This window comes from Podarcis muralis, chromosome Z (assembly GCF_964188315.1).
Source record: "Podarcis muralis chromosome Z, rPodMur119.hap1.1, whole genome shotgun sequence".
NCBI lineage: Eukaryota > Metazoa > Chordata > Lepidosauria > Squamata > Lacertidae > Podarcis > Podarcis muralis.
The window spans coordinates 18,359,645-18,378,684 of NC_135673.1; the positions used below are offsets into that span (position 1 = coordinate 18,359,645).

At 45.9% G+C, this 19,040-nt stretch overlaps 2 protein-coding genes and 1 non-coding gene across 3 annotated transcripts; 2 read left to right on the forward strand and 1 right to left on the reverse strand.

The window, feature by feature from the left end:
• Positions 1–553: 553 nt before the first annotated feature.
• PIERCE1 (piercer of microtubule wall 1) lies at positions 554–3,834 on the reverse strand. The gene is made up of 3 exons (XM_028714728.2): positions 3,567–3,834; positions 2,863–2,941; positions 554–1,075 (listed from the first exon to the last, which is right to left on the reverse strand). The coding sequence occupies exons 1-3, from the start codon at positions 3,710–3,712 to the stop codon at positions 887–889; spliced, it is 414 nt and encodes a 137-aa protein (XP_028570561.1). The 5' UTR covers positions 3,713–3,834; the 3' UTR covers positions 554–886.
• A 1,405-nt stretch (positions 3,835–5,239) lies between these two features.
• Positions 5,240–10,253, forward strand: MRPS2 (mitochondrial ribosomal protein S2). The gene is made up of 4 exons (XM_028714727.2): positions 5,240–5,349; positions 6,532–6,636; positions 7,196–7,325; positions 8,259–10,253. The coding sequence occupies exons 1-4, from the start codon at positions 5,310–5,312 to the stop codon at positions 8,794–8,796; spliced, it is 813 nt and encodes a 270-aa protein (XP_028570560.1). The 5' UTR covers positions 5,240–5,309; the 3' UTR covers positions 8,797–10,253.
• Positions 10,254–13,406: 3,153 nt separating this feature from the next.
• LOC114589621 (small nucleolar RNA SNORA17) lies at positions 13,407–13,540 on the forward strand. The gene has a single exon (XR_003704720.2). It is a non-coding gene; the product is annotated as a small nucleolar RNA SNORA17 (small nucleolar RNA).
• The last annotated feature ends 5,500 nt before the right edge of the window (positions 13,541–19,040 follow it).

The following is a 19,040-nucleotide window of genomic DNA, read 5'->3' on the forward strand; positions in this document are numbered from 1 at the left end:
CAAGACCAGAGCAAGAGAGCAACTCTCTCCGCTTATGATTCCCAGCAACTGGTATTCAGAGGCATTCTAGCTCCCAACAGCAGAGGAAGAACAAAAGAAAGCCTGCTGGAAAGCCACCTGCCTGGTATCGATAGCCAAGGTGTTCCAGAGTGTAGGTGCTGCCATACTAAAAGATAGATTTCTTACAAATGGGGAATGAGTATTATGTGGCACCTGTAACAGTGCCAGTTTCACAGGTTGACGCGGTCGTGTGAGCATTTATGGAGTAAGCTCACAGGTAAACTTATCCCAAGTTTCTGGACCTCATTGTTCTGAATTAAATAGGAACATAAGTGGCCATATTCCAGCTCTGACTGTTGGTCCACCTAGCTCAGTATTGCCTACAATGACTAGTCTTCCCAGAGTTTCCAAAGTCTTTCCAGGGTTTCAGGCAGGGCATTCACAGCCCTAGCTGGAGATGCCAGCAGGGATTGAACCCGGGACCTTTGACATGTTCCACCAATGAGTTACAGCTCTTCCCCAAGTGTGAAGGCAGACAATACATGCAGATTGCTGCAGATTCCCAACATTTTAATGATGGACACAATACTATTGTTACACGGTAGCCTTAATTAAACCCAACAGTGATATCCTCTGCAAGCTCTTTTCCGTGGATGCAATCCAAAGCCATTTAACCCCACTTGTTGAAGCCTATAAGAGTTTTCTAGATAGAGAGGAGCATGTAAGCAGAAATTGTTCACTGAAACTAGGGATGGGAGCCACAGGAAAAAAGTTGTTTTTTCAGGAGCTTCAATATAGTCAGTTTCCATAATCATTCCTTGGTGCCGTTCGTTAGGATGAAGGAGTGAAAGCTTAAATGGGCAGCAACATGGCTTCCAGGTGTCCCCTACTCGCAAAAGGATGGCCCCCCAGTCCTGTAACTGGGGTGGAAATTCAGTGTGTCAAAGCAGGTGATGAAGTTTTCTGCGCCGGTCACATAGCTCTTCTCTGTGTTGGTGTTGATCCCGGTATTCCGGTATGGGCCAAACTTCACAAGGTGGTTTGAGAAGGCATGTGGGGAAACATGGAAGCTGGTCTGTTGGGAAGAAAGTGGGATGTGAATGATTATCTGGAACCCTGAGGCTAGTGAGTTAACTTGAGTAGCTCAGACCACAGGCAACCCCCTCTAGGCAAACAAAATGAAAGTTTTGTTTAGGAACCTGTGCACTAAGGACACTGACTCCTGCCTAGAAGGCAGGGAAGTCACCCTGCAGTCTATATAAGAACATAAGGAGACCCTGCTGGATCAGAACAAAGGGGGCCCACGCAGTCCAGTTTCCCGTTCTCACAGTGTCCTACCAGAGGCCCACTATGGGAAACTCACAAGCAGAATTGTTGTTGAAGCCTATAAGAGTTTTCTAGATAGAGAGGAGCATGTAAGCAGTAGAAAAGTCTTCTGCCAGTTGGCAATTCCCAGCAATGTGTTCAGAGGCATACTGACTCGAGCACTAGAATTAGCATGTAGGACCTAAGGACCTAAAAAAGAGCTCTGCTGGATTAGGCCAAAGGCATATCTAGTCCAGCATCCTGTCATCACAGTGGCCATGCAGATGCCCACTATCAGAAGTTCCCAAGCAGGACCAGAGCACATGAGCAACACTCCCATCCTGTGGTTTCCAGCAACAGGCATTTTGAGGCATTATTGCCTCTTAGCTTATAGAGGCAGAGCATAGCCACTTTGGCTGTTGTTGTTTAGTCATTTAGTCGTGTCCGACTCTTTGTGACCCCATGGACCAGAGCACGCCAGGCACTTCTGTCTTCCACTGCCTCCTGCAGTTTGGTCAAAGCCACTTTGGCTAGTAGCCTTCAATAGCCCTCTTCTCCATGCACACTCAGTTGTCCATGTCCCTAATGATCTACTGACCCACAATTATGGCACGCCAGAGGACTATCATAATGAGGATAACTTCTCTCAAAGAACGGGTCCTTTTCTAAGGGGCAATTTCCCTCTTTCTTAGGGACAATTAGAAGTAAAGTTCCAGCTGCGTTTTGAGTGTTCTCATGGAGCAACTCGTGATATTGTATTCATTATTATAATATCTGTAGGCCACACTTCCATTACAAATGCAGCAATACAAAATTGCTGGTGTTTCTGCTTATCTTCTTGTAAAAAGCCGCTCTGAGCCCGGCCTTGGCTGGGGAGGGCGGGGTATAAATAAAATATTATTGTTGTTGTTGTTGTTGTTGTTGTTGTTGTTGTTGTTGTTACTATTATTATTATTATTATTATTATTATTATTATTATTATTATTAAAAACACCAATACATACTGATTGGGGGTTTTTAAAGCCATGCTCTAAAGGCCTTTCTGGATAATACCATTTTAAGGAGACATCTAAAAAAAGGAAAAAATGATTCCTACCAAACCTCCACTGGCAGGGAGTTACACAGGGCAGGGCCTCCCTAATAAAGACTGAATGAACCAGTGTGGTGTAGTGGTTAGAGTGCTGGAGTAGGACCTGGGTTTGAATCCCCACTTGTCATGAAAAGCACTAGGTGTGACCTTGAGCCAGCCTACCTTAGGAGGAGAAACCGGGGACATGTACAGTGCAGTGCCAGGCCCTGCCTATCACCCAAACCTACATTGCAGGGTTGTTGTGGAGACTGAGCAGAGGCAGAACCAAGTATGCCACCTTGAGCTCCTTGAAGGAAAAAAGCGGGATATAAATAAAATACATAACCTCAGTGATTGAGGTAGAGCATAAGAGATCAAGTGGTTCTTAAGGTATACTTTGGCCTCATGATTTCTAGGGCTCTGGATTAACACAACGACCATGAACCTGTCTGGGGCACAACTTAACAATTCAGCAAAACTGCTCATACCGGCATTTCATGCACCGTGGGGGGTTTCCCGCCGTAGTCCATGTTGGTGGTCCTGAACAGTGGGTTGGGCTCCTTAAATCTGAAAGACAGGATTCCAGTTGAATGTAGGTAATCACACGTTTCCTAATACTATTAGGACAACCAATGTTGGCAGAAGAATTGGTCATATATATGATCTTGGCAGCTCGGACAGTAATTGCAATTCAGTGGGGGGGGGACCCCCAAAACTGGCACTGGACACAGTGCCACTCACTCTGGAACAGAGCTAAAATGGAGAAAATTACATATGATTTGTGATTCCAACAGGGACTAGAACTTCCGGACACCTTTTATATGATTTGGCATTCCTTTATGACGTAAACAGCAGAACCATCATTTTCAGGACAAGCCTGGCAAATGTGGAAGTAGTCTTTACTAGCAGTTGTGCAACTGGATTTGTTATGTGCCTACTTTGTAGTTCCATTTTTCATGTTTTCATTTGCATCTGCTATAACGGTTCTCTTTGTTTTATATACCGGTACATGATAAAATGATATTTAATCATATTTACAAAAAGAAAAAAGCAGGCACTGACTGGCAGCTGCTCTCCAGAGTTTGAGGCAAGGTTCTTCTCTCCTCCCCCCCCCCCCCCCGCAACCTGGTGATTCCTTGAGGGGAGGGCACATCTGTTTGCAAAGCAGGTGCCCACCATCCATCCCTCTCACCTGTAGCCCCGGAACCATCCAGGGTTGTTGAATCGGCGAGGCAAGGTTGGCTCCACTCTGTAGTAATCAGAGGTTCTCTGGCCCACCTCCCCATCCTTTTTCTCAAGGGAGACTGTTGTGTCTGGGCAATGCTGTTCCTGGGACATTGCAGAGAGTAGGGGCGTTGGGGGGGGGGGTTGTAACTCTCTTTCTGAAAGCCAGCAGTGAGGGCGGGGGAGTGGAAGGAAAGAACCCAGACCTCAAAGATGGTGGTTGGTTCTTGTGTAGAAACAAAGCCACTGGGTTGCTAGGAGACCGTACCAAACAGGAACAGCTCTTAAAGGGACCAGCATCCGATTTGGACACCTTTCCAAGAATATCTGTATGGATTTGACACCCAGTAATACTAGGCAGTGTTGTGTGGTAGTTAGAGCAAGGTTCAAATCCCCACTCAGCCAGGAAGCTCATTCAGTGACCTTGGGCCTGTCACTGACTCTTAGCCCAATCTACCTCACAGGGCTGTTGCACACCACCTGGAGCTCCTTGGAAGAAAGATGGGCTGTAAATCAAATTCATAATACACAGGACAGGACCACCAAGTCCCACCCACCTCCACCTCTGGATTGATAGTGGGTCAAACCACTGGTTCATCTAGCTCCATATTGCATACACTGACTGGCAGCAGCTCTCCATGGTTTCAGATGAGAGGTTCTTAGCCCTATCTTGAGATGCCAGTGGGGATTGAACCTGGGACCTTCTGAATGCAAAGCAGGTGCTCAACCACTGAGCTATAGCCCTTCCCCTGAAAATAAAGTAAGATTCTAGAGCTCCTAGCCCTGAAAAAAAGCCTGCATTAGAACAGGAGCATGGGTCCATATAGCTCTGTGCTGTCTACACTGAGTGGTAGCAGCTTCTCAGGGCTTCAGACATAAGGCATTCCCCAACCCTACCTGGAAATGTTTCAGTGAGCATTGAACCTGAGACCTTCTGCATGCAAAGCAGATGCTCAACCACTGAAGTATGGCTTTTCCACTGAAAATGAACTAAGATTCTAGCCCTCATGGTTCTGAATAAAAGGCTGAATTAAATAAGAGGAAACTGCATTAAACCAATCAGGATATTTGTCCATCTAGATTAGTATTGTCAGCACTGACTGACAGAGACTTTCCTAGTGGTGGTGGTTTGAATTTCTATACCCGGTTCCTGCTGGTCTTTTAGTGGGGCAGGGTTGAATTGGATCTGCTTAATAATATATATATGTATTAAATTTGGGGAAGAGTCCTAGTTTGGTGGTAGATAATCTGCTTTGCGTACAAAAGGTCCCAGGTTCAGTCCCCAATGGCATCTCCAGGTAGCCCTGGAAGAACCTCTCTCCCGGAAACCCAGGGGAGCAGCTGTCAGTTGTCAACACAAAGCAAGGTGGAGCAAAGTCTTGATTGAGCATAAGGCAGCTTGCCCTGTTCCTATCAATAAGATGTATTATTTGATGACCCTTTCGGGTTGTTTTGAATGCTTGTTTTTGTAAGTTAGGTCTCTGAGCCAGGCGTGACAAAAAAAAGGGGGCCTTGGAGATCCGCATTCACCGCGCACGATTCACTTCGTTCTGTAAAGCTGCATTGGCGGGGAGGGAATTGCGTTTGAGTCCGCTTTGCGCTTTTGCAACAGCAGGTGGAGCTGCTACGCGCAGGGACAGGCGGCCTCTCTCTCCCTCCCTCCCTCCCTCCCTCCGACCTTCCTTCCTTCCTTCCTGCGGCCAGGAGAGGCATGATGGCGGCGCCCAGGCTCCTCCGAGGAGCAGCGGCAGGTAAGAAAAAGGAAGGGCAAACGCGGCGGGCAAAGGTTCCTCCCGCTGGGCGCCCCGCGCAAAGCAGTTTTTACGCCTGCAACGCAGGAGGAGGAGGAGGTGCAAAACAGCCTGCCTCCAAGCGCGATGCAGAACCCAAGCCCCGCGTGCACGCGTGTACGGAAAGGAAAAAAGCACGTTGTACATGCTCCAGAACTGCAGAATCGGGGTTAGGGGGTTCTCATACTCTTCTGTAGGGAAGGAAATTGGAGACGGGACTACAAACCATAATGCATACTTGAGGACTTAAGAAGTGCCTGGCTGCTGGATCAGGCAAGGGGGCCCCATCTAGTCCAGCATCCTGTTCAGGCAGTGGCCAAACTTCCCTCAAAACCTAGGGATCTAGATAGACTCCCTCTGGACCTGGACAAATATAAGATAGAGGACACCTATCTTGCCAGTAGTATGTGCGAAAAGGATCTTGGAGACTTATAAGACTACAAGCTGAACATGAGTCAACAGTGTGATGCAGCAGCAAAAAGCACTAATGCTACTCTAGGCTGCATCAACAAAAGTATAGTGTGCCGACTGTAGAAAGTAATAGTCCTGCCTTATTCTGTCTTGGTCAGAGCACACTTGGTGTACTGTGTCCAGTTCTGGGCAATACCATTTAGGAAGAGGAGGGTGACCAAGATGATGAAGGGTCTGGAAACCAAGCCTTATGGTGAACAGTTGAGGGAATTGGGTATATTTAGCCTGGAAAAGAGGAGACCGAGAGGACATATGATAGCCATCTTCAGTTATCTAAAGGGCTGTCACATGGAAGGTGGAGCAAGCTTGTTTTCTCTTGCTCCAGAGGCTGGGAACCAAATCAATGGATTCAAGTTTAGAAGACTGGCTAAGCACCAGGAAGAGCATTATGACTGTAAGAACTGTTCGACAGTGGAACAGGCTCCCTCGAGGTGGTGGGTTCTCCTTGGAGGTTTTTAAGCAGAGGTTGGATGACCATTTGTCATGTATATTTTAGTTGAGATTCCTGCATAAATTCTGTGCTGTGCCAAGAAGTACTTTTATCTGTCTGAACCTTCTAGTTACCATGCTCGTATATTTCAGAAGTTTGTTGTGACTTACCTTCTACAAAATTGTGGTGTCCCCCCACCCTCACCCCCACCCCGGTTTCTCTCTACTCTCTGCCTGGATCAGTCCTTCCCAGACTTTGCAGCTTGGGCGCTTGGACCAAGACTCCTCCCACTCTTCAGAGGCTTTATACGACTCTTCCAGCAACAAGTCCAGAAGAAGCTCCCACTGGTGAGCATCGCTGGGGAAAGAGGAGGGTGGGATTGCTGCTGATGGGAGCCCTGGATTTGGCCCTGGGATTCAAAGCCACTCCAGTCACAAGTTGTGGCTGGATTGGGACGGGGGAGGGATCCTAGGCCATTTCAATCCTCTCTTCCATTCAGAAAAGGGCGGGGAGGGGGAGGTGTTGACGAAAGGACCCTATGAGAACTGGTCCTGCTGAATCAGGCCCAAGGGGGCCTGTCTAGCCCGGCTTCTCTGTGGCCAACCAGATGCCCCAACAGGAAGCCCGTGGGCAGGACCCAAGCACAAGAGCCCTCTCCCCCTGCTGTGGTTTCCAGCAACTGGGATTCAGAAGCAGCATAGCCATAATGGTTAGTAGCCATTTCTATGAATTTCAAAGCCACTGAAAGGGTAGCCCTAAAGGGTTGTGGGGCGAATAGCTGGCAAATCAAGAGGAGCTGTGATGTTTTTGTGTAAGGTTTTGTTGCAATTCCCAAAGATTTCCTCTCCTGTGCTATGTCATTTGGCAACTGAGTTTGAGCCAATTAGCCATTTTCCCCTCTTTCAGTCGATTATGACAGGCTCCTAGGGGAGCCCCTGAAAAACCCTGATTTCTTCAACGTGCAAGAGCTCTTCTCCTTAAAGGACCTCTTTGATGCCAGAGTCCACCTGGGCCACAAGAAGGGTTGCCGCCACAGGTCAGTGATTCTACCAGTTTTCTTGTAAACAGTGGTTTAATAGCATGTCAGACCCTTGATGCATAGCTATGGCTTGTCTCCTAAAAATAAAATAAGATTCTAGTCCTCATGGCTCTGAAGAAAGGGCTGAATCAAACAGAAGCAAAGGTCCATCTGGCTTAGTACTGTCAACGCTGCACACTGCCTACACTGACTGGCAGCAGCTCTCCAGGGGACATTCTTGGCTGAGAAGTGGCCCTTCCCCTAATAAGAAAATAAAACTCTTGTCCTCATCATTCTGGAGAAAAAGTTGGATGAAATAGGGATATAAGAACTACCTTGTAACCGAGGCAAGCCAGTTGCCCATCTAGCTCAGTATTGTTTACACTATCTGGCAGCTGTGACATGCCAGGTTTTCATATGGAACATTCCCTGCCCTACCTGAAGATGCCATTGGAGACTGAACCTGCAAAGCAGATGCCATGGCATTGAGCCATGGTCTTTTTCTTAGACACTAAATAAGATTCTTATCATTCTCAGTAAAAGACTGAGTTAATGGATTGCAGCCTGTGGCAGTTTTTCTCATTCTAGAACCACCGAAATGAATGGGCTCAAGCATCTCCTCCACATTTCATCCTCACAACAACCCTGTGAGGTAGGTTAGGCTGAGAGCGAGTGACTGGCCCAAGATCACCTGATGGCCGAGTGCGGGGGGGGGGGCGGTCCTTGTCCTACACTCTAAACACTACACCACACTGGTTCTCATGCATTAAGACACCCTGCAGGTTGACAGGTCCCAAGTTGTGAAGGGCTTTATGTTCTAGTAGATAGATAGAGAGATACACATACACGAGAGAGAGAGAGATTTTGAGGTGTGTCAAGTCTCCCATGGCTTTACGAAGACCAAAAACCAATCCCCACCACTGCTCACGTTTGGCCTCTTGTCTCCTGCAGATTCATGGAGCCATACATTTTTGGGTGCCGCCTCGATCAGGACATCATCAACCTGGAACAGACGATGGTACACCTCCAGCTTGCCCTCAACTTCATGGCTCACGTCGCCTACCGCAAAGGCATAATCCTCTTCATCAGCCGGAACCGTCAGTTTTCCCACCGGATAGAGGCCACTGCCAAGGAATGCGGCGAATATGCTCACACTCGCTACTGGCAGGGCGGCCTGATGACCAATGCCGATGTCCAGTATGGGCTGGGTGTCCGCCTGCCTGACCTGATCATCCTCACCAACACCCTCACCAATGTCTTCGAGCCCCACATGGCCATCCGGGACGCAGCTAAGATGAACATCCCCACGGTGGGCGTGGTAGACACGAACTGCAACCCAACCCTGATCACCTACCCCATTCCGGGTAATGACGACACCCCCTCGGCTGTCGAGCTCTACCTCCGGCTCTTCAAGATGACCATCATGAGAGCGAAGGACAAGCGGAGGCAGATGGAGGTCTTGTGCAGAGGGCAGGACAAGCCTTGCTAAGGAGGCCGGAGCGGCTTGGTGGGAAACCATCCTCCCCCTACTCCTGAAAAATTCACTAGCTGGTCCCAGGTGCAAAATCTGTCAGACTGTCTTGGCTACAGGCAACTGAGCCACATTCACAGCATGTGTTTAAAACACCACGGTACCATTTTAGAGCCATGGTTTCTCAAAAGAACCCTAGGAACTGTGGTTTGTTAAGACTGCTGAGAGTTGCTAGGAGGCTCCCTATTCCCCTCCCAGAGCTACAATTTGCAGAGTGGTTTAACAGTCAATCCCTCTTCCCAGGGAGGTCTGGAAATTATAGCTCTGTGGGAGGGAAGAGGGGTCTCCTAACTCTCAGCACCCTGAACAAGCTAAAGTTCCCAGGGTGCTCTGAGTAAATCCATGACTGTTTGAAGTGGTATCACAACACTTCAAACGTCTGGTGTGAATGTGGCCTGTGTTAGGTCCTGTCTATACATTTCAAAGCATTCTTAACACCACTTCAAACAGCTGCAACTTCCCCCAAAAAATCCTGAGAACTGTAGTGTGTTCAGGTTGCTGCAAGATAAAAGGAGACCATTCTGTTCCCCCTCCCAGAACTATAATTCTCAAGCGTTCCCTGTGAACAAGGATTTATTGTTAAATCGCTCTGGGAATTGTAGTTCTGAATAGTGTGGAGGGTGTCTCCTAACAGCTCTCAGCACCCTTAACACACTATAGGTTATAGGATTCTTTTGGGGGAAGCCATGAATGTTCAGAGGGGCAAGAGATTGCTTTAATTGTGTGTTTTAAGCATGGCCTCAGGTTGTGATTCAAAGCATGCTTGCAAGAAAGCAAATGGATGCATACCACGTATAACCCTGAGGTTATTATCCCAGGAAACTTCCGCCTAGAGTGCAATAACTTTCCTTCAACCCCACAAGACATGCCATTCTGCCTCGCCTTTGCTGTACATCTTGACCAGGCTTCCTCAACCTCGGCCCTCCAGATGTTTTGAGACTACAATTCCCATCATCCCTGACCATTGGTCCTGCTAGCTAGGGATCATGGGAGTTGTAGGCCAAAAACATCTGGAGAGCCGAGGTTGAGGAAGCCTGGTCTTGACTGTCCCATCTTCAGTTTTAAAGCAACAGCAGCTCTGAAGCAGGACGTGTATCTGAAAAAGTTAATTGTGGGAAGGGGATAGCTTACAGCATTTCCTAGGACAGCAGGAGTGGGAAACATCTGGGGCCGTGCAGGTGCTTCTGACCACTGGCCACTCTGGCTGGGGTTGCTGCAAGCTAGAGTCCATCAACATCTGGAGGGCCACAGATTCCCCAGACACAGCCCAGACTGTCCCAAAGTATGGGTAGAGAGCAGTGGTAGACTGGGCCAAATGCCTTTGCTTCTGCATTGGAAGTTGTTTCTCTCTTGCACCCTTTTTTCAACCTTATGTATGTTTTCCTTATAAAAAATAAAGATATGTTTGCAAACAAGCATTTATGTATTTAATTAACAACATAAAAAGAGCCCTGCTGCTGAATCTGGCCAAAGGGGCCCATCTAGTCCAGCATCCTGTTCTCCCAGCTGCCACTTAGATGCTTATTATGGGGATCCCCCAAGCAGGATCCGAGCCCAAGAGCAGCCTCTCCCTTCCTGCAGTTTCCAGTGACTGGTATTCAGAAGCATCACTGCCTCCAACCATGGAGGCCAAAGGATAGCTACAATGGCTAGTAGCCACTGACAGCCATCTCCACCCTGAATTTGTCCAGTCCTGTTTTAAAGCTGTCCAAGTTGGTTATCAATGCCTCCTGCGAGAGCAAGTTCCACAGTTTTAACTGGAATAATTAATCTAATTAGTTTGTGTGAGGGTTTTTTAAAAAACCCTGTCCTTTCTCAAGGCAGCGTTGAAATTAGCAAGCAGGGGAGATGTGCCAGTCTTGTTTCCAACATTGTGTATTACCTGGAGTTCCTACTCTCATTTTATACCTGCTGACCAGAAGCCTGTGCTCCTCTTTCTGTTTTCCGACTCTGCCTTCTGTTTATCTACTCGAGCGTCAAATGGCTCTTAGCACCAGAAAGTTACTCCTAAGGTTTAGTTGGTTGGAATCTCGATTCTTGCAATTTGGATCAGTTGGTTCAGGTCCTTTCCTCTGGAGCAGCAGAAAATAGGCTTGCTCTGTCTTCCAGGTGGGAGTCATTTAGGTATTCTTACAGTATTCCATGCGCTCTGGTTTCCGTCACAGTGTTCTGTTGCGCCAGAAGCGGTTTAGTCATGCTGGCCACATGACCCAGAAAGCTGTCTGTGGACAAATGCCAGCCCCCTTGGCCTGAAAGTGAGATGAGCGCTGCAACCCCATAGTCGCCTTTGACTGGACTTAACCGTCCAGGGGTTCTTTGCCTTTTTACCTATACAGTAGATGTCTGAACCCACCTGCATGTCCAAGCACTCATGTGTGTTCATACACACACTGACAAGAGGTTTAGGATCCTGTCAGTTAGGACATGCACTTGTTATGAATATGTGTTTACCTTTAACCTTATGCCAAATATTAAGCTTTCACACTAAAGGAATAAAAAGCTTGGTTTGTTATATGAAATAGAAGTGACAGAATGTATATAAATGCTGCTTCAGATGGCTAAATAAACAGTTTGTGAGGCAACATCTCACAATAAATACATACACACCTTGATCGAAAGAGTAACAGAAATACCTATTCTCAAAAAGCCTGTAGAAAAGTGAGCTTGGCAATTTTGCCACTGAAACCCACACTAAATAGCAAAGCAGAAATGGAAAGCGAACACTACCTGTTCTTAAGCACGTGTATGCTGATCTTGAGAGCCTTGCATAAGTTCTGTTGAAGCTAGCAAACTGACTACTTGGGAATTGGGGGTTTAAAATACAATGGTACCTCGGGTTAAGTACTTAATTCATTCTGGAGGTCCGTTCTTAACCTGAAACTGTTCTTAACCTGAAGCACCACTTTAGCTAATGGGGCCTGCTGCTGCTGCCGCACCGCCGGAGCACGATTTCTGTTCTCATCCTGAAACAAAGTTCTTAACCCGAGGTACTATTTCTGGGTTAGCGGAGTCTATAACCTGAAGCGTATGTAACCCAAGGTACCACTGTAATATTGAACTAATACCTCCTAGTAGAGAAGTGAGGGGCTTTGAAATGGAACAGTTCCTGCCCATTTCTCACCTTTGTCCATCTAGTGAAAAAATGGCTAAAACTGGTCATCCAGTTTGCTTCCCACTCTGATGTTTTGCTTAACAAAAGGATGAAAGCCTGTGATAGTGAGCCATTAACTGTACCTGGCCATCTTTTCATCTGCTCTCTGCCTTATCTCTTTCCTGCTGGTGAAAGTGCTTATAAGGGATATACACACACACACACACGTAAAAATAATAGTGCAACACTTTTGAGTTCAGTGGGGCTTACCCTCAGGTAACTGTCCATGCAGGATAGCAAGAAATGATGAAACTTACCGGAAGAATCAAGAAATCAAGATAACAAACTTTTTATAAAAGACTATTGACAGATAAATTACAGATAAGATCATTGGCAGGATAAGATAACAGATAAGATCATTGGCAGGATTATTGTAATAACCTGCAGTTTTATAAGAGTATATATTTAAAGCAGATGAATAAATGAGCAAATTAAGTTAATTTGGATATGCAGAGGATATTAAAAAATTTAAGGAACCGCAGAAAGGGGGGGAAGGAAGTCAAGCTTTTAAATGTTAAAATGATTGTAAAATTAGTGGAATGTATAAAACTAGTGAAATGTTTAAACTTGAAAAGTATAAATAAAATTTGTAAAATTCGGAGGGTGGGGAGAACAGTCTTCCACGCTCGGCCAGATTTTTCCCACCTGGTAACTTGGAGGCTGAAAAGATCTGGTTCATCCTACTAGGCTTTTCAGAGCTGGCCCTTGATGCCTTGCTGGATTCCAGAATGGCATCAACCAATCGTATTTGCAGCATGTCCTGGAATCCTTACCTGTCTCCTTGTTCACACTTTGGGCTGTAGGCTCTTCCTCGCAACATTCATGGTTTTCCTCAGTTTCTTCAGGAAGGGATAAATAAGGAGCTTAATGTCAGCACCCTCAAAAAAACAAGTAACCTCTCTGAGCAGTGTTTTTTATTGCCTGGGTAGGGATCCATTGAATTCCTATCCTACGTACAAACTTTTGTTTGAGGGAGTTGTGTTGTCCTACTCCCCTGTCATACATAGATTCACTCCTTGGAATTAAAATTGGGCTCTCGCAGCTCTCAGGGGTCCCCATTTTTATCCACAACTCAGCGCGCTTCATCAGGATAAAGTTGTGCTATCCCCACACCTTTTCTCGTGCCTAAACTTCATTCAGATGTAAGATGCATAACTGGTAAGCTGAGCAGAGCTGATTGTGCATCAAAAACCAGCCACACAAATACAATCACAAATAAAACGCCTTAAGTTAATTATACGTTCCAAAGTTACTCTCACTGGTTTCTCAAAGGTGATCCTTCCTTGCCAGAGGTGACCTGATTAAAACGCCTTTCCCGGTTTCTCTTTGCAGGATGGGAAATAACAGCATAGGTCAGCATTCCAGGCTAATAAGCTCACGTTCCCTGAGCTGTGGTGAGAGAATCTCCTGTGACACCCATGCCCCAACAGGCATTGCAGCTCTGGCTGATGTGCCACAGTTGTGTCAGTAGGTGGCAGAAAGGAACAGACTATGTCTACGCTCAGTGTTCTGCAACCTGTGAGAATTCAGAATGATTAGTAGCCTGACAGGTGTCCCCAACTTCCTCAAATGTGATATTAAGGTTCCTGCAAAAATCATGTTCTGTCTGTCCAAAATTGAGGGGTCTTAGCAAGTTTCTAGTCTTCATGGTTCTGAATAAAGGGCTGAATTATAAGGGATGCAGGTGGCACTATGGGTTAAACCACAGAGCCTAGGACTTGCCGATCAGAAGGGTGGCAGTCCGAATCCCCGTGACTGAGTGAGCTCCCGTTGCTCGGTCCCTGCTCTTGCCAACCTAGTAGTTTGAAAGCACGTCAAAGTGCAAGTAGTTAAATAGGTACCGCTCCAGCAGGAAGGTAAACGGCATTTCCATGCGCTGCTCTGGTTTGCCAGAAGCAGCTTAGTCATGCTGGCCACATGACCCGGAAGCTGCACGCTGGCTCCCTCGGCCAATAAAGCAAGATGAGCACCGCAACCCCAGAGTCGGCCACGACTGGACCTAATGGTCAGGGATCCCGTTACCTTTAAATAGGAACACAATAAACTGCATTCTACTGAGTCATCCCTTTGCAGTCCACCTAGCTTAGTACTGTCTGCTGTGATTGGCAGGGCTGCCCAGAGTTTCAGGCAGGGAGTCTTTCCCAGCCTTTCCTGGAGTGGTCAGGGATTGAACCTGAGACAGGTATCTGCACACCAATGAGATGATCCACCAATGAGCTCCAGGCAGTGCCTTCCACAATTTCCCCACCCGGTAGAGCAACTTTCAAAGCCTGACAAAGTTGCAAGTTCACCTCTCTTCACGCTTGTAAAATGCATGTTGCTGGGTTTAACCTGGGAAGTTTCTGGGTTAGTGAGGAGAAAATGGTGTTTTTATAAACTGTGTTCCAGTAGATAAGATGAGCAGACAACAAGGACCTTTTATAATGTAAGGCTGCAGATCTAGCTTGCTTTCACCCAGGCACCAGAGTTGTTAAAAGTCCATCCGCCAGGGATATTTGAGCTTCATTCTGTATAACTACAAACTAAAGGAGGAATATCTGGCTTGCTCCAGGTCAAATAAATAACCACATATGATTCGGAATGGGGATGCAGATTTCTTGTGCTTAATGCAGCACAAGCCTTCAGCGGCCTTCAATTTCAGCATATAATTTCAGGGTCTATGGATTAGTTTGTTTAATACCCTATTTTTTCCATTCAAAGGAGAGTTGCTGCTGGATTTCTGCAGCAGATATTTTAATGCACGAGGTAAGCCTGGCAACAGGTTCTCCAGACCCAGATTGAAGAACTTTTCTGCCAAGCAGCAGCTTTGTAGAGTTTGCACTTGTAAGATTAAAAAAATACCAGGGTTTGTTTTAGGGTTTTAGGGTTTGTGCATTTTTTATAATGACCCATATACGTGCAGAGTGGAAGCAGCCAGGTACACTTGCCCCAGGCCTTGGCGGGCTAAGTTGGCCAGGGGCATCACTAGGGGCCTGCCAGACTTATGATGTCATGCCAGCAGGGCTTGGGTAAGAATGAGGCAGATGCTCAGAGAGCAAGTCAGTTGCTCTCACAGTGGATTCGTGCTCATGGGCAAGACCAGTGTGACCAGGACAACTTCAACGACTGCACCCAAGAACGATCCACAACAAGGGACTAATCATGAAGAGTCTACTGAACAACCGGAGCCATTTGAGAGACCTGATTCTGGTAATTATGGGTGCGTTGATGAAAGCGATATAGGGGAGATTCTCACCTGTATTCTTCAAGATATGCATCTTCTTGCAGAGCGCAGTCAGACAGGAACGAAGAATGCAATTATTGTTTTCAGCTATATGACAAATAGAATTCAAAATGAGTTGATTGCAGCATATGTGGAAAAGGTGGTGAGCATATTGCAAAAGGATTTGGAGATTTCTACTACTACTATAGCGTCATAGTTGATGGTATACCTGATTGTTGTCACAAGGAGAAGCATATGTTTTGGCTTCATTTTGTGGTGAAGATCAAGGAGCAGTGAGGAGTTGTCGAGTGTTTTCTGTGCATGGAAGACTGTAGCAATAAGACTGCTGAAGCTATTGCTAGTCCAGGGCATGGACTTTTCCACATGCCCTGGCCAGATATTGTTGCAACCATATTATGAAGCTCATAAAGGTGATCAAGACAGAAGGACTGTTTTTGGGGGACAGGGAGCGGGCTAGTGTGGAGGACTCCCTGGTCCTGAATAGGGTAACTGTGCCCCTGAAGGACCAGGTGCGCAGCCTGGGAGTCATTTTGGACTCACAGCTGTCCATGGAGGCGCAGGTCAATTCTGTATCCAGGGCAGCTGTCTACCAACTCCACCTGGTACGCAGGCTGAGACCCTACCTGCCCGCGGACTGTCTCGCCAGAGTGGTGCATGCTCTAGTTATCTCCCACTTGGACTACTGCAATGCGCTCTACGTGGGGCTACCTTTGAAGGTGTCTCGGAAACTACAACTAATCCAGAATGCGGCAGCTAGACTGGTGACTAGGGGCGGCCGCCGAGACCACATAACACTGGTCTTGAAAGATCTACATTGCCTCCCAGTACGTTTCCGAGCACAATTCAAAGTGCTGGTGTTGACCTTTAAAGCCCTAAACGGCCTCGGCCCAGTATACCTGAAGGAGCGTCTCCACCCCCATTGTTCTGCCCGGACACTGAGATCCAGCGCCGAGGGCCTTCTGGCGGTTCCCTCATTGCGAGAAGCAATGCTACAGGGAACCAGGCAGAGGGCCTTCTTGGTAGTGGCACCTGCCCTGTGGAACGCCCTCCCATCAGATGTCAAAGTGATAAACAATTACCTGACATTCAGAAGACATCTTAAGGCAGCGCTGTTCAGGGAAGTTTTTAATGTGTGATATTTTAGTGTATTTTTGGTTTCTATGGAAGCCGCCCAGAGTGGCTGGGGAAACCCAGCCAGATGGGCGGGGTACAAATAATAAATTATTATTATTATTATTATTATTATTATTATTATTATTATTATTAGCACGAATTGTTCAGAAAGTGCCCAAAGCTTTCTTTTCAAATTTTGTAATGCGCTTAATTTTTCAGTATGCCATGATGCACAGACCAGTATCTAAACGAAGTTTTTTAACTGTGTGCGAAATACATATATTTTTTTCCACTTGCAGTCCACCACTCTGAAAAATACTGAAGCAAGTCCTCAGCACATCACTACATTCAGCAAGCGCAACTCATTGGAGTGCATACATCAATGCTATGTGACCAGTGTATGAAAAGCCAGCAAATATAACTTGAAAAGATAACTTCATTTACCAAACTCTCAACTGGAGAGCCTGTTACTTCCCTGAGTGACAATGTCTTGAAAAGATCTATCTAGTGATGTGTATCAGATGACACATAAGGACAGGAAAACTTCCCACAGATTTGGTCATTCTTGAACTTGCTCCAGTGAGTCATTCAAAGTGGTTAGGAACAGCAAACAGGCTTGGTCGCATATGGGTTTCAAAGCATGACCTTAAAGGCAAAACCCTCCACAACTTAAGACTGATAGAGGAATACATCTTTTGTGTGTACTACCAATGCTGGTTCAACATCAAAGTAAAATACTCCTGGGATGGAATGCCCACATCTTGTTTCAGGTGCAGTGAGTTAGGCTGCAAAAGAAGGTTATAGTGGGTGCTGTTTTGCCACCCATCCAGCGCTCAGCATGGTATGCATTCAGGAAGATGATAATTCAGACACTCTTGTGCTCAGATGACAGTGAGGAGAGCTGGTGTCCGAAAGATGATTGACTTGAGGGGTGGAGATCATGACACTCTGGGAGATCTTTCTGTAAATCTTAGAAATATATCTTTCACAAATCCCAAGTGTTTTGTCCCTGTTGGAACTGATAGATGAACCAATGCAAGACTTGATTAAACTTGTTTAAGTTTCTTATTAGCTGATGTCATTACCTTGTAATTAGAAAACATTAGAAAGTAATGTTGTATGTTTAGTAGGATATGCTTTATGTAGAGAAACTAAAAATTTTATAGGATTACCAGGCACTTTCAGAAGTTAAACTTAAAATTCTTTGGTTTTCTGAGAGCAGTTTATGTGCTTTTTAATGAAATGTGGATTGAGCAAGCTAAATGTTGTCCAATCATAAAAATAATAGCAGATTTTAATTCCCCAGACCCAAAAACATATTTTTAAGACCCCTCACTGAAGAAATTTGGAAAAATTAACTTTCAGTCCTTAAAATGACATGCCCTAAATTGTGGTGGGCCTCTTGCGGCGTCTTGAATTGTGATGCTTATGTAAACTGATAAAAACACGCAATAAAATTACTAAAAGGGGGTAGGGTGGGGTTGCATAAGCAATCATTTTATCCCAGAAAGCTGCTGTTGCTCTGGGGGAGACCAGAGGCCACCTTCACACCATACTTTAGTATGCTATTATACCACTTTAAACAGTCATAGCTTCACCCAAAGAATCCTGGGAGCTATAGTTAAGGGTGCTGAGAGTTGTTAGAAGACCACCTGTCTCCCTCACAGACCTGCATTTCCCAGTGTGTGTGGAATAGGGGCCTCCTAATAACTCTCATACTCTTAAACTATAGTTTAAGTATGATTCTTTGGTGAAAGCCAAGACTGTTAAAATTGGTATCCAGTGCAGTCATAAAATTCTAGGAGCCCCCAAGAGTCCTGGGAGCTGGAGTTTGTCCAGAGTTGTTAAGAGGACCCCTATTCCCTTCCCTCCCCAAGCTACAATTCCCAGGGTGGTATAGCAGTCCCACATCCTACAGTACTTTGGGAAATGTAGCTTTGGGAGGGGAATAGCAGACTGTCTTAACTCCCATCACGCTGAACAAACTACAGCTTCTAATTGATCGGTGACGTGGTAATGTTATGTTGTATTATTTATGCAAATTGATTTTCTCTGGAGTTAAAGATCTGACTGGGACAAACCTTCTATGCTGAACTCGTATTTTGCACAATTTGTTTATGGTGTTTGTTTGATAATGTGTGGTTTGCTATGCCTAATAAAGGATTGACTTTTTTAAAAAAAAAACAACTACAGCTTCCAGAATTCATTAATGGAAGCTGTAACTATTTAAAGTAGTATCATTGCATTTTAAATGTCTGGTATGAATATGGTCATATCACAAGCAGACAAGAAGAGCTCAGATAGGTTAGCCCAGGACCTGGCTTCTCCCTGTTTTTTGTACTGGGACTCTAGCAAAAGAATTCCCACCCACCCACCCCCAGTGTTGTTCTGCTTGCAGCAGTTGCCAGCCATCCCTTTTTGGGTTTCTCTTGAGGGATGAGGTGTTGTCACCACCCAAAGATTTGAGAGTACAGCGGTGGTGTTTATGTTTCATGTGCGGCATGGATCTGATTGTCAAAGCTCCCCAACCGCCAGGTAAAATTAAAAAAGAAAAAAATGTGTTGATGTTGTAAGATGTGACAAGACTGGTAAAATTGGGGAATTGCCCAAACTAGCAAATTCTAGTTTCTAGGAGTGAACCATGCTAAGACAGCATTTTGCAAAAGATCTCTGTGCCCTGTCCAGAGGCTATGAGGTTTGTGGCTCTCTTGGAGC

Coding starts and splice junctions, on each gene's coding strand:
- MRPS2 (XM_028714727.2), top strand. CDS start 5,310: ATGATGGCGGCGCCCAGGCTCCTCCGAGGAGCAGCGGCAG. Junction 6,637..7,195: donor TCCAGAAGAAGCTCCCACTG/GTGAGCATCGCT, acceptor CCCCTCTTTCAG/TCGATTATGACAGGCTCCTA. Junction 7,326..8,258: donor AAGAAGGGTTGCCGCCACAG/GTCAGTGATTCT, acceptor TGTCTCCTGCAG/ATTCATGGAGCCATACATTT.
- PIERCE1 (XM_028714728.2), bottom strand. CDS start 3,712: ATGTCCCAGGAACAGCATTGCCCAGACACAACAGTCTCCCTTGAGAAA. Junction 2,942..3,566: donor GGATGGTTCCGGGGCTACAG/GTGAGAGGGATG, acceptor CCTGTCTTTCAG/ATTTAAGGAGCCCAACCCAC. Junction 1,076..2,862: donor CCACGGTGCATGAAATGCCG/GTATGAGCAGTT, acceptor TCTTCCCAACAG/ACCAGCTTCCATGTTTCCCC.